Source organism: Sceloporus occidentalis, unplaced genomic scaffold, assembly GCF_023333645.1.
Source record: "Sceloporus occidentalis isolate IW3139 unplaced genomic scaffold, rSceOcc1.0.p SCAF_117, whole genome shotgun sequence".
Lineage (NCBI taxonomy): Eukaryota > Metazoa > Chordata > Lepidosauria > Squamata > Phrynosomatidae > Sceloporus > Sceloporus occidentalis.
This window is the reverse complement of record NW_028317097.1, coordinates 1,274,929-1,297,550: the sequence shown is the minus strand read 5'-3', so window position 1 is coordinate 1,297,550 and position 22,622 is coordinate 1,274,929. Positions and strand designations below refer to the sequence as shown.

Genomic DNA, 22,622 nt, shown 5'->3' with positions numbered 1-22,622 from the left:
TCTAAGCCAATGTTCTACCCAAGAACAAGAATTTGCATCTAGACCAATTTCCTTCAGTTTGAATACTAACTTATTGTGTGGAACCGTGTCAAACGCCTTGGCAAAATCCAAGTAGATTACATCCACTGCCACCCCCTGATCGACACTTCTACTTACTTCTTCATAGAATGCAATTACATTTGTTTGAAAGGACCGATGTTTCATAAAACCATGCTGATTTTTGCTAATAATACAGTTGTTTATACTACTATAGTCTACTATACTAGATCACAGTGTATTTCTTTTAGAAAAGAGAGATGGTTTCACATTCACTGGCGTAAAAGTTTAAGTTTTCTAAATGTATCAATTACTCAAAGCTCAAGATTAATAATATGCCCAGTTTGAGTAACAAATTATCTTCCACATTCTATGGCCATATGATGTGAAGGAATCTTTACATCACATAGTCCTAGGCTAGTCCTGTATTTATGTTTGTCTGTCTCTTATGTGCCTTTGCCGTCTATTCCCTGAATCATCTGAGGATCTCGGTTCCTCTCTCCTCTCCCCATGTCCCAGTTAAGAGTTACTATCCTTGCTTAAAGGAGAAACATCTGAGGATCTCGGCTCCTTACTCCATCCACTGTATTCTTTGCCTTGTTCCCTGTCCTTTGTTGTGTCCTGTACCATGTTTGTACTGTCTGGTTATGTTTATTGCTTGGTCTCCCTGTTCCTTGCTCTGTTCCCCTTGCTTGCTCTGTCCCCCTTGCTTGCTCTGTTTCCCTTGCTCGCTATGTTTCAGCTGTTACTCTACTTATCTTCCATACTCCCAGCCTGCAGCATCCTGCACATGAGTCCAGTGCTAGGTCTCATGCCTGCTCCAGGGTGCCTGCAGGCAGGCCCGGACTGGCCATCGGGCACACCAGGGCCGGATTGACGTAGGGACTGATGGAGCTGCAGCTCCAGGCCCCTACATTAAAATAGCCCCAGTCAGGACCAGACTGACTAGGCCTATGCGGCCACTGCGGCAGCATTAACGCAGGGCAAAAGGGGCAACTGCCCCTTAGGCCCGCAGCAACTGCGACCGGGCCCGCCACTCTATGGGGCCGGCCTTTGGGGTGTGCGGCCGCACAGGGCGCCACTGCAGCAGGGGCACCTGCCCGGGACTTAAATTAAAACATCGGGGTTCTTTTTAAAAAACTTTATTTAACATCATCCATGTTCTGACCCAAAAAAACGAGTCTTCGTGACTCCGTCGCGGTGCCGCGTTTCAGCTGTGAAGCGCGCACTGCAGCCCCCACCTCTGGACTCCGGCAACACGGTAAGTAGGGGGGGTGCAGTGAGAAGGAGAAGGGGGGGGCAGTGAGGAGGGGGAGAGGGGTTAGATAGTGAGAAAGGGGGAGAGGGGATAGATAATGAGAGGGGGTACATATTGAGAAGTGGGGAAGGGGGTACATAGTGAGAAAGGGGGAAGGCAGTGAGAAGGGGAGAGGGGGTACATAGTGAGAAGGGGCAGTTAAGAAGGGGAGGGGGAGAGGGGGGTAGTGTGAATGTGTACGAAAATGAATGAATAAATGCGTGGATGAATTGTGTGAATGCATACGAGAATGAATTTAATTAATGTGTGGATGAATTGCTTGAATGATTTGTGAGACTGCATTAATGAATATCTGTAAATGATTCGTGTGAATGAGTGAGTAACTGTGTAAGTGTTTGTCTGTCATGAATGATTTGGGGAAATGCAAAGATCGTACATGAAGGGTGGGCTGTTTGCAGACAAAGATGTCTTACAATGGGCTGTTGAGGACAAAGCTGGCTCAGGCTGGGCTGTAATGTGTGTGGAATCTGGGTGCTGATCAGGTTCTATGTGGGCAATGTGGATACCAGGGCAGGCTTTGGGGTGTGCAACCTGTGATCTATGCCTTTAATGCTGAGTTTATATGTGAATTCCAGTTGATTTATACCTGCAAAGCTGGGTGTGTGTTATTCTGTTGATCTGTATCTGGTACGCTCTGTTTCCATACATTATTATTGTATACCTACAAATAGAGGTTTTGTATATCTGATTCTGTTTATTTGATCTATACCTTCAACCAGGGCCGGCCGAAGACTTAACGCCGCCTGGGGCGAAGTTTAAAATGCCGCCCCTCGCCGACGCCGGGGGGGGGTACTTACCCTTAAACAGTCCTGCGGCGAGTCTCCCTGTGCTGCCACGGTGCCGGCTTGTAATGCTGAGCGACGAAAATTCACGTCACTTCCGGAGCTCTGCATTACAAGCCGGCACCGAGACCGAACAGGTAAACTCGCCGCAGAGGAGAGAGAGAGGGGCGCCGAGCGGGTAAGCGAAAACCACTCGGTGCCCCTCTCTCTCTCCTCCGCTTCAAAAAAACCAAAAAAAAAACGCTTGGGGCGGCAAAGTGCCGCCCCTTCTGAAGTGCCGCCTGGGGCAATTGCCCCAGTCAGCTCCATTGTAGGGCCGGCCCTGCCTTCAACGCTGAGTTAACGTGATTTTCAATTGATCTATACCTGCAAAGCTTGGTCTTTGTGTTGATTCTGTTGGTCTATACCTGCTATGCTATGTTTCCATACATCATTTAAGCATACCTGCAAATATAGGGTTTGTATGTGATCTATACATGCAAGTGCTGTTTATATGTGTTTGATCTATAGTTCACAGGGAGTAAGGAAAGGAGAGGACCTCTCAAAGTCATGGTCAGGGTGAGAAGGGGGAAAGACTGCACTGACTATCACAGTCTTCTCCTAATCTGCAGTCAGTGTGGCAATTTTTTTTTGGTGGGGTAGTGGAGGGAGTGATTGCATGCTAGGGAGCGTGGAGCAGGGCCCAAGGAAAAGTCGGTGTGGCAGAGCCTGTCCTGGTGTGTGTGTCGGTGTGGCAGAGCCTGTCCTGTTGTGTGTATCTGGGTGGTAGTGTCACGACCACCACCACACTGGCACTTACCGCGGAAGTTTTTCTACCCAAAGTACTACTGCTGAAGGAGAAGCCCCCGGGGGCAGCACCCCAGGATTTAGAGGATCCCAACAGTAAGGAGGCCAGGTAGAGGTAGGTAATATTGGAACGGAGTTGGATTATCAGGGTACTGGAACAGCATAGAAGGATCTGGTAAAGGATCCCGCAGGGTGGAGATGATGCCAAAACGATAGTCAGGAAAGCCAAGTCGGAGCACCAAAATCGGGTAGTCATACAAGCCGGGGTCAAAATCCAGAGAGGGTAGTCAGACGAGCCAAATCGGTAGCCAAATCGGAGAAGGTAATGGTACAAAATCAGCAGGCAACAGAGACGTCAGGCAAGCAAAGGGTCAAAAATACTCAGGAGACTAAACAGCACGGTGCATACAGCAAAGACCACAACAGGGTGACTGGGAGGAGGATTTCCGGATTTTTAAATCCGGCGCCAGACTTAAGCTCCGCCCACTGGATGACATCACTGATGCAGCTTCAGCCGGCCATCGAGACCACGCCTCCAGCTGTGCTGTGACAACATGCCCCCGTCTTCTACACAGGAACCATGGATGTGCTGTGATCGGGTAAGTACTTGTCTCTGGGGGTCTCCACCTCGTGGTGCCCGTCGCGCATGGGCATTAGCTTGCCCGTGCCGACCGGGACCCGGAGAAGCTACACCAGTCCCCGATACCCGTCGTGCACGGGCATTTGTCTGCCCGTGCTTGCCGGGACCCGGGACTGTGACAGGTAGAGCCTGTCCTGGTGTGTGTGTTTGGGTGTCGGTGTGGCAGAGTCTGTCCTTGTGTGTGTGTCTGGGTGGCAGAGCCTGTCCTGGTGTGTATTTAGTCATCTGTTTTCTGGCCCTTTACTTTCTGTAGGAATAAATTGAACTATTTAATTTTTACTTATCCAGAGATAAAATGCCCTCCTGAATTTGTAGTCACTTCAGAGGACAAAACATTCTAGGCCCAGAAATCAGTGAGAGCAAAAGTAAAGGTTATTGTGTTATTTACTCTATTTCAACCTGCGTATCTTATTAAAAAGGATTAGTGGCACTAAATTGTGGCTTCAGGGGTCCTGTGTATGATGTTTTTTTTTTAGTCACCTAGAGAATTAACTGAGCGCCGCAATTCAGTTGGGGCGGTCTGAGGTCTGAGTTTCTTCCCTGCTGTGCTGTGCTGTGACTCTGTGACTGACAGACTCACTCTTCATGAGGGTGACCTGACCAGCCAAGGCCCAAGGAGTGCCACGCTGCCACTAGTTTTTTTTTAATGTACCAACTAAATGGTCAAAGATTAGTTACTGTTTTGAACCTTTCATTAAAGATATAGCGCTTTATAAATTGCATGACGTTATGATTAATTTATTATATATTTATGTAATGCTAATTAATTACAGTGGCAAAAGCATGCTGAAATATAACTAATAGACAACAAGAAATGGTATATTAAATTTGTCAGAATTTGGTTTAACAAAAAATAAATAAATAAATAAAAATGGGCTGCTCAGTCTTAAATGCCAGGGCCTATTTTTTGTCCCAGTCCGGGCCTGCCTGCAGGATATCACTTTGTTTTGTTCTGGACAACATCCGCTGCTATGTCAGGGCACTGGTCTGTGACTGCACAACCCTAGGTGCTCATCACCCGGGTGAGTGCAGTCGCCCTGCACCAGGTCCTGTGGCTCCGCTTCTGCATCCTGAACTCCTGCACACCATCTTTGGGTGCTCTGGGTCATTACAGTCGTCTGTATGGACCCAGTTCCCGATAGCATTATTGGCCCACTACCAGAATATTTACTCTCTTGTATTGATGTTACGCAGGCCTGTCAGTACCATGAGCCACAAGTACTTAGACTTGGACCTTGTGTGCAGGAATATGGACTAGATGAAGGGTCTTAGTATTTAAGACAAAGTACATGAAAGGATAAATATGTTTCGAGGCTCTACACTACGTATTATACAATAATAATAATAGTGATAATAATAATAAATGCCAACAATAAAAATATTATAAACATGTTAAATAATGTTTTTTTATCTCAATTTACACTTGATTAGATGGCTGTTCATTTATTTAAAAATGAGGAATTCTCATCTGTGTACAATAAGTACATGTTACCAGCCGCCAATGAGGTCATCAATCTGATTTTATCATATATGGAGGAGAAGGTAAGGTTTTAATTTTTACTGCAGAAATTAAAAAATTATAAATTGTTTGTAGATATATGTTTAATATAAGTATAAGCAAGAGTTAGAGTTGGGTATTACATGGAATGCAACAGCCCCCTTAACCTAACATTAAGTTTCCAAAATAAAATAATCTTGCTAGTCTTTTCTCCAAGTCTTTAAGATTGTTGATATTGTAAATGTAGAAGAAATTTGGTTAGCCATTTTATCTCCAATATAATTTCCTTAAAATTGAGTGTAATATGTATTGGCACACTGGCCCCATACTTATCTGATATGTCTCTCAAGAGGAAGACCTAATTCCTGCAGTATGTAATGTATAATGGGAGTCAGCGTGTATCCAGCTGGAGCCCGCATGTATGTAATTTTGCTGCCGCTGAACTTAAAGTGTCCGGGCCTGTTAGGCCTACCTGGTCCTCAGGGGAGGGCTGGGGGCAAATCTAGTCAAGTGAGCCATTGCGTCATCGAATCAGCCCACCACCCATGGCCAGCCTGATTTTCTAATGCATATTGATGTAAATGGGATTGGGAGTCCATCAGTACACAAAAAAAAAGTCATCATACACAGGACGCTTGAAGCCACAATTTAGTGCCACTAATCCTTTTAATAAGATATGCAGATTGAAACAGAGTAAATACACAAAACCTTTACTATTCCTCTCACTGATTTCTGGGGCTAGAAAGTTTTGTCTTCTGAAGTGACTACAAATTCAGGAGGGCGTTTTGTCTCTAGATAAGTAAAAATTAACCCCTTAAGGACAATGGGCGGTTCCTAAACCCATTAGAAACAATGCATTTTGAGACTGTACATGTACGGGCTTTGTCATTAAGGGGTTAAATCGTTTAATTCATTCCTACAGTAAGTAAAGTGCCAGGAAACAGATGACCAAATACACAACCAGGACAGGCTCTGCCACACCGACACCCAAACACACACACCAGGACAGGCTCTGCCACACCTAAACCCAAACACCTACATCAGGACAGGCTCTGCCACACTGACACCCAAACACACACGCCAGAACAGACTCTGCTACACCAACACCCAGACACACACACACCAGGACAGGCTCTGCCACACCGACACCCAGACACACACACCAGAACAGACTCTGCTACACCAACACCCAGACACACATACACCAGGACAGGCTCTGCTACACCAACACCCAGACACACATACACCAGGACAGGCTCTACCACACCGACACCCAAACACACACCAGGACAGGCTCTGCCACACCGAAACCCAAACACATACATCAGGACAGGCTCTGCCACACTGACACCCAACCACACACACACCAGGACAGGTTTTGCCACACCGACACCCAGACACACACACACTAGAACAGGCTCTGCCACACCGACACCCACACACACCAGGACAGGCTCTGCCACACCGACACCCACACACACACCAGGACAGGCTCTGCAACACAGACACCCAGACACATACACCAGAAAAGGCTCTGCTACACCAACACCCAGACACACACCAGGAAAGGCTCTGCCACATCCGACACCCAAACACACACACCAGGATGGGCTCTGCCACACCGACACCCAAACACACACCAGGACAGGCTCTGCTACATGACACCCAAACACACACACACTAGGACAGGCTCTGCCACACCGACACCCAAATACAGGTACAATTATGGTGTAACAAACTTTTAGCAACCAATAACTATTGCCCTCTGCTTTATACTTCCATTTAATTAAATGTTGGACTCTTATAGGTCATAGATGCTATTATCTTAATATTTTTTCTCTATCTTGTCTCTGCAACAGAAATGTAAATCCTATGATATGGCAGTTGATATTGGTTGCGGTACTGGGAGATATACATTGCCTCTGGCTCCTTACTTCCAGAAGGTGCTAGGGGTAGACATCAGTGAATCTCAGCTTGATGAGGCCAAAAGATCTACTTCACTTGAAAATGTGACTTACCAGTGAGTGACTTGACAATATAATCAGCAGCAAAAGAAATAAGCAAGCTCACATACTGATTCAGAAGACCTAGTGAATCACATTACTGTTTGCTTGATTTTTTTTTTCTTTAGAGTTTCTTCAGCCGAAAACTTACCACTAGAAGATGCATCTGTAGATCTTGTGACTGCTGGACTTGCTGTTCATTGGTTTGATGTGGACAAATTTTTGCATGAAGCAGTTCGGGTTCTGAAGCCCAATGGCTGTCTTGCTGTGCATGCTTTTTATCCAATCTATACAATAGACTATAAAGATTACTCTGAGATGCTAACAGCCATTATGAAAGAAGTGAGTATAGTCATGTGAAATAAAGAGAAACCAACTTCAAAATATAGATTTAAACACAGTATACAATTGCACAGTCCTCCATTGAAAAAATAGTTTTTGAATCAACCGAGTTTGCTCTTCCTCAGCAAGTACTAGGGAATGAGTTACAGAGGATGGAGCTGGCTGAAAATTAGAGGAAAAAAGGTGTGTGGAGAGCACTGAAATTGAAGATGAGAAAGAAAAATGCTAGGCAAATGAAAAAGTAGTATGTTTGGGAACTGTTTAAATGCTTGGGTGGGAATAGAGGAAATTGGAGGCAGATGGAATAGTTGGCTTCTGAAAGTTCCCCAGGACCATAATTTCACCACAATGGGAGATCTCTGAAGGTTTCAAGTTAGGCCTTATAAGGAAAAGTGAATAAAATGCAGTGGTGAAAAGCATAATAAAAGTTAGTTTGATTGTTTTCTCTTCTTTTTCAATGTTAAAATGCTTGTATTGCCTTTATAGATGATAGACACCACTTTCAAACATGCAGATGGAAATAATGAACTTTTGCTATCCCAGTATAAAGACGTATTCAATGCTGTACCATTACAAGAGAAACAGTGGTAAGTATGTTATCAGTGTGTTATTGTGATGATTATTTTATTAACGGGGGAATGTCTTATAAAAGCTCATTCCATAAAGCTCCCACCCCACAGTTTTTGTGCTGATATTAATGCCAGTGGAAGTTTGGAACTCTTAAGCTATGGAATCAGCAGAGAGTTAGCGACTTTTATGCACCATGCGCCCCAGCACTCGGTGAACACACTTTGTGACTTAGCGTGGTCTTCCGCTTCTCGGCTGAGTCACTGCTGTTCATAAACGCTTCCACTTTCCAATAATAACAGTTGACCGTGGAATATCTAGCAGGGATGCAATTTCACAAACTGATAAAGGTGGCATCCTATAACAGTACCATGCTTAAATTCATTGAGCTCTTTAGAATGACCCAGTTTTTCACAATGTTTGCAGACTACATTGCTAGGTGCTTGATTATATACACCTGTGGCAACGGGTCTGATTGAAACACCTGAATTCAGTAATTAAGGGGTGTGTCCCAAAACTTTTGTCCATAAAGTGTAGCAGCCAAAGGACAATCTTTCTTAAATAGGACTGAATAGATTAAAAAACACGGACCACTCAGGCTATTCTAAATAGTATATTTCTGTACCCATGAAGAAGTTTATAATTTTGTGTACTACATTTCACTTTTACTGTAAGACACTTGTTGCTTTTGACTTTCAGGGTCACTGATATACCTGTTGCGTTTGAAATGTCAGTTGAAGATGTGATAGGGTTTATCCAGTCTATTTACATGTACCAGGATTACCTAAAGAAAGATCAAGATGAAGCCACAAGATTCCTGCGATATATAGAACAGAGGTAAAGTACAAAAATATACAGTAGGTGCATACATTTGCAGGCACATTTGGATTTGGCAGTAATTGATAATCAACTGGCTCATATGGTTTGAGCATGTCCTTGTCATGTCCTGTATTGAAGTAACAATGTGCTCTGGTATGCATAAATCCTTGTCATATTCATGTCCCGGAATTCTTCTCATGTGCCTGTGGCTCTGGAGTTTATTACTAAAGCTCCAGGGCAGCCCCTTCAAATATTCCACTGTTTCTCCTAACTACACCACTTAATTCTTCATTTTTGGGTGAACAATTTATTTATAGATGCTCAGTCTATTGTTTACATGAGGTAAAAAGGTAGCAGCCCAAATGCCTTGATGTGTGTGCATTTAACAGTCCTATTTAATTTATATCATTACCCACTGTAATGATGTGAGATAGGGCGGTAAGCAAAGATTAAGAAAAGTGTCTTGGGTTGTTCATTAACCATCGTATTATGTTTATTACTAACTACAGGGAAAAAAGAGCTCCCGAATAAACATACTCTGAAGCTGTTATAGCTATAATAATATACCAATTACAATTTACTTTTCAATATATGTTTAGGGTATGTAAAACTCGCACTATATAGAGTATCCTCCAAAAATATTGGCACCCTTAGTAAATGTGAGCAAAGAAGCCTGTGAAAAAATTGTCTTTATTGTTTAACCTTTAACCTACTTAGTTTGCCAGACACTATTGGAACTTCAAATGGGATTATGTGCTATGGTTAGATGAAACTAAAATAGTGATTTTTGGCATTAAACACCAGAGGTGGGTTTGGTACACACACAGAGAGGTAGCCATATGGAAACTATAAGTACCCATGGGTAAACATGGTGATGGCGCTTTGGGGCTGTTTTCCTGCCAGAAGACCTGGACATTTTGTTAGGATACATGGCATTATCATATATTAAATCAAAACCTGACTGCCCCTGCCAGAAAACTTAAAATGGCTATGGTTGGATCTTCCAGCAAGACAATGATTCAAATCATACATCAAAATCAAAGCAAAAATGGTTTATTGACCACAAATTCAAGGTCCACCATGGCCATCCCATTCCCCAGACTTAAACGCCATAGAAAATCTGTGGGGTTTGAACTGATGAGTCCACCAGTGTCAACCGTGAAATTTGAAAAATCTGGAGAGATTCTGTATGAAGGAATGGCCTCAGATCCCTGCCATGTATTTTTCAACCTTATAGTAGAAGGCTCAGAGCTGTTATCTTGGCAAAGGGAGGTAGCACAAAATATTGGCTAAAAGGGTGCCAATAATTGCGCCACACATATGTTTAACAGTTTAATTTTTTTGGATAAGCCTATGTTGTGTTTGTAATTGTTTTCTTCAAGAGCAGAGTATATTTTTTAAGAAAAGATCAAAAGGTGACAATATTTGTGAAGGGCATTGTACATATGTTTATATTAAATGCAGAATAACAATAATGGCAATAGGGGTGGTTTATATTCTATTTTAAACAGGTAATTGAATTGGGCCTAATATTTCAAAGAACACAAATGTCATCTTGTGGATCAAGGACTATAATCAGAGTTACATCTAGGATAATATAAAACTACATGTAATTATTATATACTCATAAGTCATTATGGCTAACCTACAGCTACTTTTGCAGGTTTCGTGAGGTTCTGGGCGAAGAATCAGATTCAGCAATCATGAAGGTCCAAGTCAAACATTATTGTGTCCTTGCTTGTAAATCTTAATGTCAATTGGAGAAACCAAGGAAGTGTCTACACACCACATCTGAGCTCAATCTTGTTAATCAATGATCCATATTGTTCAAATAAAAAATCTTTGTTTCACTTGCAAGTTCTTTTAACTGACAAGTATAAATCCCATTTTCATAGCATAAGGATAAATGCATATGGCCAAGTTGAATACCAAATTGTTTTTCAGTTACATTCTCTGTTCTGTAAGCTAACCCATAATGCAACATCCCCTCCCTTTCTGTAAATATAAAATTAATTAAAAGTGTGTTTTCTACAGAAATAGTAATAGAAATAGTAATAACCATGTTGCCTTTGTTATTTAAAAAAATGTTGGCATTCTAAGCTTACATGGCTTAAGGGTCCTCTCTACCCCTGGGAGACCACTGAGTCTATTCAGAAGTCAAGTGGTCAGGGCTTTTTATCTTATTTTACGCCCACATTCCCTGCTAATGGAGCACAAAGTGGCATATACCAATGGATTATTTAATTGCCACCATGTATAAGGGCACTGGGGACAAATAAAGAAGGTAGATTCATTATAAGCACATAAAGATGTATTAACCACTTGGAAAACCCATAAAACCTTCGTAGTATTTCTGTTTTGGGGATGCCAAAATGCCTTTGACAGTCTTGGGTGGTACTTTATGTTGTGTCATATTTTGTGTCATATTTATGCTTTCCTACAAAATGTATGACTTCTATGCAGGCCATCGATCCCCCTACTGCTAAGGTGGTCAGCCTGTTCACAATCACAGATCCCATCAGTATTTATGATGGCATTAGACAGCCATGCCCCTTGTTCCCGCTTTTATTTGCCTTATGATTGGAGTCTCTGCACCCCACTATTCGGTCCCATTATGACATACAGTAGGTGGCATTACTGCTAGGGAAAAGAAAAAAAGAAAGGAGGCGGAGTAGGTCAGCGACTCAATGATATCCTTTATACACCTTCTGACCTTCCTTCCCCACTTACTCAATGTTGGCTAGGTTGAAATTGATGTTAAACAATTCATAAATTCTTGCTATTGGTCTTTCAGACATGCATAAGCAACTAATTTCCATAAACTTTGATTCTGACTTCACTAATCTGTTGGGTTAGAGATGTCAAGAATCTATCTTGGTCCCTAAGAGCCATAGACCTAAACTTTGAACATGTTGCCCTTCTATGCTTAATGCCATTTATATTTGGGGAAAAGTCACTACATCAAGTCATTTATTGTTACTTCTACCCCCTCTGGGATTTAGGCTTTGCACCTTTTTGCAGTTTCATAACTCTAGGTATCACTTGCTATAGAGAGATGTACCAAAAGGGACAAATGGGACCGGACCGTTCCCCCAATCCACACCACTAGCTCACCTGTCCCAATGAGAAACATTTAGGTTTTTACAACTATGGCGCATAATAAGAACAGTTAAGTCTCAGACCCTTAGAGGTTGTGCTTGTTTTTAAATTTGCCTGCTCCCAGGAATCCATTCCAAAGGGTTTTATTAATAAGATGTACTCATATCTCTTTACTCTGTTCCCTGCTTCCATTCTAGTTGTTCTGTCTTCTTACACGTTCACACAGTGTGCAGTCTGACATTCAGTATAAACCATTCCTGTCTTCCAAACAAGAGGACTGTTCTTTGTAGTTTAACTTGTTTATTGGTGAACAGGTTGTTGAGTATATATGGCAAAACAGGATTGTAGTGTGTAAGTGTGTGCACGTACATGTGATGTGGTAAAACTATAAGAATACAAATAACATGTATAAGTACAAGGCAAATGAACTGCATGTATAATAACATTACATAACAGTGAAGTACATGGCAAAATGGCTGCCTATACATAGAATGACATGGCAAGCTAACAGTCTAACAGTTAACAAATAGCTGAACAGCTCTGAATACTATAATGTCCCTGAAACAGAAGTAAATGTCTCACCAGATATGCTATTACACAGATGGTGGAGTTTTGGAAGGAGACATACAGAGACAGCTCTGATGATGAGTCCTGGTGACTGAAGACTGTAAATGGAGGCTCCTCCCTCCCAGAATGCCTTGCAACCACCTACAATGCATTGTACTACCCAGAATGCAATATTCTTTAACTAGAAAACGAGGTGTAATACAACTTAACACCGCTAGATGGTGCTATAACTTACTAAAGAAGTCTAAGGTGGCAAAAAGGTGAATTCTCAAACCCTGCTGGGCAGAACACTAGTATATATATCTCCAAGTGAGAAGAAGAGTTTTCCCAGAAAGGAAATTTGGAGGCTACCGCTAAGGCATCACTATGAATTATTCAAGAGGCCCACCTTTAAGATGTTGTTTCAATAGTATTTTACGCATTCCCAGTTATTCTATATGCGTTTGACATCCACACACTTGTGTTGGGAAGGTTGTTCCCAAATGTACTTTCCTAAATGACTAATGGACCTTCTCCAAGGTGGGTTCTGATCCATGTGAAACTTTGCTTTACCAAGATTTTTGTACAGTACAAATAAACGGAAGATTGCCATTTGTATTAAAATGACAACATATTCTGCACCAAATTTTGGTTTAGCTGTTAACAAAATATGCTTTCAGACCCAGTCCATGTGCATGTTGTAATCCACTATGGACTAGTAAAATTTTTCCCTCTAACATATTGACACAGTGGACTCATTGTGTAACATTGTGAACTTATTGTGTAACATACACACCTTCCCCGACTGTCAGAGATCAGAGTTCCCCGCACCGGCACCTGATCTCTGACAGCCGGGGAAGGTCTGCGCGATGGACGCAGACAACCCCCGCTGCTAGCCACACCTCCTTCCGGCTGCAGCGTAAGGAAGACCGCTGCCCCGGTATACAGCAGGAAATTGGAAGCACCGGTAAGTGTGTGTGGGGTGGGAGAGTGTTAAATGGGGGGGAGACAGAAGGAAGACTGCTGCCCCGGTATACAGCAGGAAATTGGAAGCACCGGTAAGTGTGTGTGGGGTGGGGGGGTAGTGTTAAATGGGGGGGAGACAGAAGGAAGACTGCTGCCCCGGTATACAGCAGGAAATTGGAAGCACCGGTAAGTGTGTGTGTGTGGGGGGGAGTGTTAAATGGGGGCATAGGGCATTTCTGGAGGCAGAGTGCTCTATGAAATGCCTTATACCTCCCTATATGCCACTCTGCCCCATAATATGCCAGAGTGGCATATAGGGGTATAAGGCATTTCTGGAGGCAGAGTGGCACATAGGGGGTTAAAGGGTATAACATGGGGCACAGTGGCATATAAAGGGTTAAAAGCCATATCATGGGCCACAGTGCCATATTGGAGTGGCAAGCCTGGGGGCAGATGTGCCTAACTGGGGGGCAGGTTGGAAAATACAAGGAAATAAAAACAAAAAAATATTTTTCTCAATCATAGCTTTTATTAAAAAATGTAATAGTTTACATGAATTAACATTTACTGGTAAAACTTTTTTCCTATAGGGTCGTCTTATATTCAGGCTTTTTCTTTTTTTCCTAAATTAATATTCAGATTTTGGGGGGTCGTCTTATAATCAGGGTCGTCTTATAATCGAGCAAATACGGTATATGAAATTTTTCTTAACTTTTAAAAATTAATTCCTCTAAAACAAAAAAATAAAGAGCAAAATAATCACTATAATACATAAATGCTGGAAAGGAAAAAGTTAAAAACACATTGGTCTAAATAAATCACATAAATAACTGATTTGAGGCATTACCACTTGTAACTAGTGGCTTACTTTCTTAAATAGTTAAGGGTATGGGATTTCTAAACTCTCTCTTGATGAAAAAAATCAGCTGTAGCCCATTCACAATGAGAAATAAATAATAAACCAGTGATTCTAAAAGAGTGGAGATAGACACTCATTTCCCTAGGGGATGGGAGAGAGAGCATGTCTGCCACAGTGGCACCGCTAGATTGAGCAAAGCCTGACATTGTAAATGGTTCGTCTGCAGCATGGCCACAAGTAAAGGACCGGGACAGTAGCTAGCAACAAAGTAACTGCACCTGACACATATTTCGATGACCTATATGTCGGCTTCGCCAGGGACAAATGAATGAAGCATCACAGTTGCGCACATTATATAAGGGTTGCTCATCCTACCTCTGATGTTGGACATGCTGATTGGTTGCACCCCTTACACACTTTTCATTTCAACATTTTGTATATCAATACATAATTTAATGGAAGTATCAAAACTTTACACTGATGGAACCAGACTGTTTTAATAGTTACAGAACTCCAAAAAATATAAATATAGTAATAAATACTGAAATCATGTGGGCAGCCTAAAGCACATTTTCAAAGGTACATATTTTTATTGAAAAGCCTGGCTTGTACTAAAGTGCTTACACCAGTTGATCAGTTATATTAGTCTTATATCCTAAAACATGGAGTGTTAAAAATGGGGTTTAATAGAACGCCTACCTCATACCTTTAGGAGCGAGAGTTAAAAGTTTGTAAATCCCATATCATTCACGTTTAAGTAATTTGGAATTCATTTTAGCTCTATATACCACACCTTCTGTATGTGTTTCCATGATGAGATTCCTCTCCATTCTGCATAACAAATCAAACCTGCCAAGGGTGCCCACTATCCCCATAACTCTACACCTTAGCCTGCAAACAAACAGCAGATCTAAAAATAAGGGGCTATCCCCTAAAACTGGGCCAGGAGTGCACCCTAGGCATTTTTGCTGACAACATCCTTGCCTCAATCCTTACTACTAAGCTTTCTCTTTTCCAGCATTACTCAATCAACTTAGTTACATAGATAGTTACATAGTTATATAGGCTGAAAAAAGACATGCGTCCATAAAGTTCAGCCTTTCCTATATCTGTTAATTTGTTGCTGTTGATCCAAAAGAAGGCAAAAAAAACCCTGGTTTCGCTCTTTCCAATTTTGCACTAACCAGGGAAAAAAAGGATTTCTCCTTGGATCAATAAGCTGTTTCCCCATAATTAAAGATTATATCCCTGAATATTATGTTTATCCAGGTATCCATCCAGTTGCAGTTTAAACGTCTGTACAGACGCCGATAAAACTACCTCTGCAGGCAGAGTATTCCACATCCTTATTGTCCTTACTGTAAAAGACCCTTTCCTCTGCTTTAGTCTAAATCTCCTTTCTTCCAGTCTAAACGCATGACTACGTGTCCTATGCATAGTCCTGTTTATGAACAGATTTCCACACAATGGTTTGTATTGGCCCTGAATATATTTATATAATGTTATCATATCCCCTCTGAGGCGACGTTTTTCTAAACTAAACAGTTTTAAATTAGTTAACCTTTTTTCATAACTAAAGTGCTCCATTCCTTTTATTAATTTTGTAGCCCGCCTCTGCACCCTTTCTAGTGCTATGATATCCTTCTTTAAAATAGGTGCCCAAAATTGCACAGCATATTCAAGGTGCGGCCTTACCATTGATTTATACAGAGGCAAAATTATATCTTTATCCCGCGACTTGATGCCCCTTTTTATACACGAAAATACCTTACTGGTCTTAGCAACCGCAGACTGACATTGCACATTGTTGCCTAGTTTGTTGTCTATAACAATTCCCAAATCCTTCTCATTTGTCGTTACCCCTAATTCACTACCGTTTAGGGTGTAGGTTGCTTGTGCATTCGCTACCCCGAAGTGCATAACTTTACATTTATCTACATTGAATTTCATCTGCCATTTGTGTGCCCAGTCCCCCAGTCTATCTAGATCCCTCTGCAGCACAGTAATATCCTGCTCGCCCTGTATAACTTTACCTAGTTTAGTGTCATCTGCAAACACAGAAACATGACTTTCAACGCCTACTGTCATTTATAAATATGTTAAATAAAATTGGTCCCAGAACAGAACCCTGAGGGACACCACTTACTACTTTTGACCAGCTTGAAAATTTACCATTTATAACAACTCTCTGTTCTCTATCTCTAAGCCAATGTTCTACCCAATAACAAGAATTTGTATCTAGACCAATTTCCTTCAGTTTGAATACTAACCTATTGTGTGGAACCGTGTCAAACGCCTTGGCAAAATCCAAGTAGATTACATCCACTGCAACACCCTGATTGACACTTCTACTTACTTCTTCATAGAATGCAATTAAATTAGTTTGACAGGACCTATGTTTCATAAAACCATGCTGATTTTTGCTAATAATACTGTTCTTCCCAAGGAATTCTTGAATATTATCCCTAAACAGCCCTTCAAATACTTTCCCAGCCACGGAAGTTAAGCTCACAAGTCTATAATTTCCAGGCACGGAGTTTGAACCCTTTTTGAAAATAGGAACCACATCTGCCTTCCTCCAATCATCTGGTACAATTCCTGAAAGAAAAGAATCCCGAAAGATTAGAAACAGAGGTTCACTTATTTCCTGACTCAGCTCCTTAAGTACTCGTGGGTGAATCCCGTCAGGCCCCGGAGCTTTGTTGACATTAACTTTCTTTAGTTGCTTCAGCACCTTGTCCTGAGTCATCCACTCACAGTTTGACTGAAAATTTTTCTCAGTGGTCCTATGTATATCCATTGCCATAGGTTCCTCCTTAATATATACTGAGGAAAAATAGTAATTTAAAGTTTCTGCTTTTTCCTGGTCCTCCTTAACCAACACTCCCCTCTCTGTTTTTAATGAACCTACGTTTTCATTTTTTGTTTTTTTATAATTTATGTACTTAAAGAATTTTTTGGGGTTAGTTTTGCTCTCTTTGGCAATCACCCTCTCATTTTCTAGTTTAGCCCATCTAATCACCTTTTTGCATGCTTTATAGGATGCCTCTGATTCGTCTGATTTAAATGCTGTAAAAGCCATTTTCTTATTTTTAATTTTCTGCTTAACATCCCCACAAAGCCACATCGGTTTCAATTTGTTTCTTTTATATTTGTTTCCTAGTGGTACATACTGAGAAGTGTACCCTTCTAATATTTGTTTGAAAATAAATATTTCTACCCCTGAAGAGTTTTTGCCAGTCAATAAGTTGTAAAGCTGCCTTTATCTTATTGAAATTGGCCTTCTTAAAATTATACGTTTTAGTATTCCCCATGGGCAATTTCTTTTTTGAGTTTATTTCAAAAGAGACCATATTGTGATCACTATTACGCAAGTGCTCCCCCACTTGAATGTTAGACACAAGATCAACATTGTTTGTTATCACCAGATCCAAACAAGAATCCTTTCTAGTTGGTGCTTGTACCAGTTGTGACATGAATGTACCATTTAACAGGTTCACCTTCAACTTCACCTATACTCATTGGTGTCCTACCACACAATTAATATTCATTAAACCCAAGCTCTATGCCTCAACATTACCCAATGAGTTAAAGACCAATTGACACATAACTATCACTTTAAATGGAGACAAAATAATTTATCTGGGAATAACATTACCAAAACAGCTTAAACCCTGGCACAATCTAGAAAGAAATCAAAGCAGGTATTTTTTGTTTGAAACCATACAAACTATCTTGATTGTGGCAAAAAAGTGCATTAAAAATGACACTTTTTCCTAAGTTACTCTACATCATGTGTACAGTTCCAATTAGACTCCCTCAAAACTTTTACAAACCTTACAATTTTTTTATTGATTTTATAAAAATTTGAGGTAATTCTAGAGTTACTAGGACTACCTTGTTTGTTCCAAGATTTAGGGGAGGGTTGAGTGCCCCCCATATTGAAACCTTCCACCGAGCATGTATCCTCTCTCAAGCAATAATGTCCCATGCACTAGAAAATGCCCTTACTTGTGTAGAGCAAGAAAATGCACTTCTCTCTCCTTTCACTGTAGCGCAACTCCTCTGGATAAAGTGTGACAACCACATCCCACCCATCTTTCCCCCTACTACCAAATGCACCCAAGACATTTGGCATAGGGTAACTAAATGATTGCCAACCCTCACCCAACTTACGAAGGTCACCTCCCCTCTCGTACTTAGAGTTACTGATTATAGTAATAGTAATATTATCTTCTGACCACAACATCACACGTCATGTCTTTTATTATTATTATTATTTTTATCTTTTATTTATATAGCGCCAACAATTTACGCAGGGCTTCTTACAATACATATATTGTACATATACATATACCAAACAATGCAAATAGAGAAACATTTAAAGAGATGGGCCAGTATTGTGTGCACAGAAATACTTACAGCAACCTGCCTTTGGAATGATGGTGTCGATGTGTAACTTCATCAAGGCCTCCAAAGGTGGTTGGGAAAGATAATTTCTTTGTCTGTTTAAGATATTTTTATGTTTTGAAAGGGACATTTGCCAAATAAGAGGAGGAAAGTATAAATGTTAATTTGCATGCATTAATTTAAGTGAATTATATGACAGACTGTTTAAGCTTGGCATGATCCAAAGATCCTTCTTCTTTATTTCAAGTTTCAACAGGACTGTGCTTAGAACTTATTTATTATTTTGCTAAACATTCTGTACTTCAGTTGTTCAGTTTCAGACTCAGGGTAGCCATATCTATCACATGCATGTTTAAATTCTCTATCAACTTCTAGAATTTCTGGAGGGACGTTCTTCCACTCATCTACCACCCTTGCAGTGAAAACAACCATTAACAACACGACTATCTCTCCTACTAACCAGGCCCGATGCCTTGGGGTCATCCTTGACTCTTACCTTTCCTTCATCCCTCATATTCAGTCCCTCGCCAGATCCTGCCGCTTGCACCTAAAAAACATCTCTCGCATCTGCCCATTCCTCACCCAAGAATCCACAAAAACTCTGGTACATGTACTTATCATTTCCCGTCTTGACTACTGCAACACTCTTCTGGTTGGCATTCCACTGTCTCGACTCTCTCCTCTACAGTCTGTCCTAAATGCTGCTGCTAGGCTTATCTTCCTTGCATGCCGCTCCTCTTCTGCTTCCCCACTCTGTGAAACCCTCCACTGGGTCCCAATTACCTTTAGACTTAAATTTAAAATCCTGGTACTATCATATAAGTCCCTGCATAACACTGTTCCTCCATACATTTCTGCCCTCATAAGCAAATACTCTCCTACTCGATCCTTACGTTCTTCCCATGGGCTAAGGCTCTCCTCCTCACTTATCACCTCTTCCTTTTTCCGTTTACAAGATTTCACTTGGGCTGCCCCATATCTCTGGAATCTACTTCCACCGAACATTCCAAACATTCTCAAAGCTCATTTATTCAGAGAAGCACACCATCTTAGCTGCAAGAACTTCCTTGTCATTGATACGACCACCACACTACCTCTCACCCTTTCTCTGTGCCTTATGTTTTTCACCCCATTCCCTCAAGATTGTAAGCTTGCGAGCAAGGCTCTCTCCACCTATTGTGTGGAACCGTGTCAAACGCCTTGGCAAAATCCAAGTAGATTACATCCACTGCAACACCCTGATTGACACTTCTACTTACTTCTTCATAGAATGCAATTAAATTAGTTTGACAGGACCTATGTTTCATAAAACCATGCTGATTTTTGCTAATAATACTGTTCTTCCCAAGGAATTCTTGAATATTATCCCTAAACAGCCCTTCAAATACTTTCCCAGCCGCGGAAGTTAAGCTCACAAGTCTATAATTTCCAGGCACGGAGTTTGAACCCTTTTTGAAAATAGGAACCACATCTGCCTTCCTCCAATCATCTGGTACAATTCCTGAAAGAAAAGAATCCCGAAAGATTAGAAACAGAGGTTCACTTATTTCCTGACTCAGCTCCTTAAGTACTCGTGGGTGAATCCCGTCAGGCCCCGGAGCTTTGTTGACATTAACTTTCTTTAGTTGCTGCAGCACCTTGTCCTGAGTCATCCACTCACAGTTTGACTGAAAATTTTTCTCAGTGGTCCTATGTATATCCATTGCCATAGGTTCCTCCTTAATATATACTGAGGAAAAATAGTCATTTAAAGTTTCTGCTTTTTCCTGGTCCTCCTTAACCAACACTCCCTTCTCTGTTTTTAATGAACCTACGTTTTCATTTTTTTGTTTTTTTATAATTTATGTACTTAAATAATTTTTTGGGGTTAGTTTTGCTCTCTTTGGCAATCACCCTCTCATTTTCTAGTTTAGCCCATCTAATCACCTTTTTGCATGCTTTATAGGATGCCTCTGATTCGTCTGATTTAAATGCTGTAAAAGCCATTTTCTTATTTTTAATTTTCTGCTTAACATCCCCACTAAGCCACATCGGTTTCAATTTGTTTCTTTTATATTTGTTTCCTAGTGGTACATACTGAAAAGTGTATCCTTCTAATATTTGTTTGAAAATAAATATTTCTACCCTTGAAGAGTTTTTGCCAGTCAATAAGTTGTAAAGCTGCCTTTATCTTATTGAAATTGGCCTTCTTAAAATTATACGTTTTAGTATTCCCCATGGGCAATTTCTTTTTTGAGTTTATTTCAAAAGAGACCATATTGTGATCACTATTACCTAAGTGCTCCCCCACTTGAATGTCTACAAGATTTCACTTGGGCTGCCCCATATCTCTGGAATCTACTTCCACCGAACATTCCAAACATTCTCAAAGCTCATTTATTCAGAGAAGCACACCATCTTAGCTGCTAGAACTTCCTTGTCATTGATACAACCACCACACTACCTCTCACCCTTTCTCTGTGCCTTATGTTTTTCACCCCATTCCCTCAAGATTGTAAGCTTGCGAGCAGGGCTCTCTCCACCTAATGTATCAGTTTGTCTTAGTCTGTCAATTCTCGTCTTGTCATACCCTTTGAATATATGTATTGTATTAAGCGCTGTGTAGATTGTTGGCGCTATATAAATAAAAGATAATAATAAGTGTGTCCCAAAAACAGCTTCCCAGTGCCATCCTTGTCCCCTAACATTTTATCAGTGCCATCTTTGTCTGAGAAAACAGCTTGCCAGTGCCAACCTTGTCTCCTAACAGTTTATCAGTGCCAACTTTGTCCCCAAAACAGCTTCCTAATGCCAACACTGCTTCTCAGTGCCAATGTTGTCCCAAAAAACAGCATCCCAGGGCCAACTTTTCCCCAAAAAACAGCTTCCTAGTACCAACCTTGTCCCCTAACAGCTTATCAGTGCCAACCTTGTCTGAAAAAACAGCTTCCCAGTGCCAACCTTGTCTCCTAACAGTTAATCAGTGCTAACTTCACACTGCCATCCCTGTGCCCACCCACGTTTGGCAGCTTACCTGGCTGAGCCTCGCTTGATCCCGCCATGCAGCCTGTTATTTTCTCAGTTTTGCGGCTCCCGCTGCCGCGCCACGTCCGCCTGAAAGCCACCTCCTCAATAATTTTTTATGTAAAGTGCCACCCGAGAGCTCTCATTACGAGACTGTCCGGGACGCGAGACATGAAGTCCCATTGCGAGACTGTCCTGGCAATCCGGGACATGTGGTCACCCAACACTATAGCATTAAGATGGCAGCTGCCATAGACTACATTTAACTATACACAGGTGCAGATCATTCCCTTATACACTTTAAATATTGGAATTTTTGTACAATAGATAGATAACCCTTTTAACGAGAATTCCTGTGGGCCTAAAATGCCGGGGCTCCTTTTGATCATTGTATTAAAATTATTTTTTTTTTTACATGCTGTGATAAAAGCTTCTTTTTGTTGTTCATTTGAGTGTAGCTCCTTTACATCATTTATCAAAAACTAAATAACCCCTATTTTCCTTATTTGATGGTAAATGAATTGTGTATAGTGTAATTGAAAGGCATGTTGTGGCTGAGACCACATGTTGTGGCTGAGTCATCAAGGTCCTGGAAAAATTTACCTATTACTACATTTAAAAAAACTTAGAACACAATGTTGTGCAGTATATATCAAATATCCTGTCACATGCTGTTTGCAATCAATATTTATTTAAGTTAGACGCCAGCCATGGAATGCTGAAAGCGCACACTTAATTCAAAAGTACTACCCCACTGCTGGACGCTACTTCAGAAAATCAAAATACAGCAAAGACATTATACACTATAAATTAATGCTACGTTCTTACAAATCTGCCCACTCTCTTGCTAAAAGACTCTTCTTCCCCACTCTAAAATCCCCCCCCCTTTTTTCCACCTTCAACTACCTACTCTGTCCTTCCATATTCATGCCACAAACCTCTTTTACC

The 22,622-nt window shown here is 41.2% G+C and overlaps 1 protein-coding gene across 1 annotated transcript; it reads left to right on the top strand.

Moving 5' to 3' along the window:
* Positions 1–3,476: 3,476 nt before the first annotated feature.
* On the top strand, positions 3,477–10,542 carry LOC149282398 (putative methyltransferase DDB_G0268948). Its single transcript, XM_089498271.1, has 7 exons — positions 3,477–3,521; positions 4,994–5,104; positions 6,920–7,080; positions 7,192–7,405; positions 7,892–7,992; positions 8,672–8,809; positions 10,455–10,542. The coding sequence occupies exons 1-7, from the start codon at positions 3,477–3,479 to the stop codon at positions 10,540–10,542; spliced, it is 858 nt and encodes a 285-aa protein (XP_089354397.1).
* The last annotated feature ends 12,080 nt before the right edge of the window (positions 10,543–22,622 follow it).

Coding starts and splice junctions, on each gene's coding strand:
- LOC149282398 (XM_089498271.1), top strand. CDS start 3,477: ATGCCCCCGTCTTCTACACAGGAACCATGGATGTGCTGTGATCGG. Junction 3,522..4,993: donor CATGGATGTGCTGTGATCGG/GTAAGTACTTGT, acceptor ACACTTGATTAG/ATGGCTGTTCATTTATTTAA. Junction 7,081..7,191: donor CTTGAAAATGTGACTTACCA/GTGAGTGACTTG, acceptor TTTTTTCTTTAG/AGTTTCTTCAGCCGAAAACT.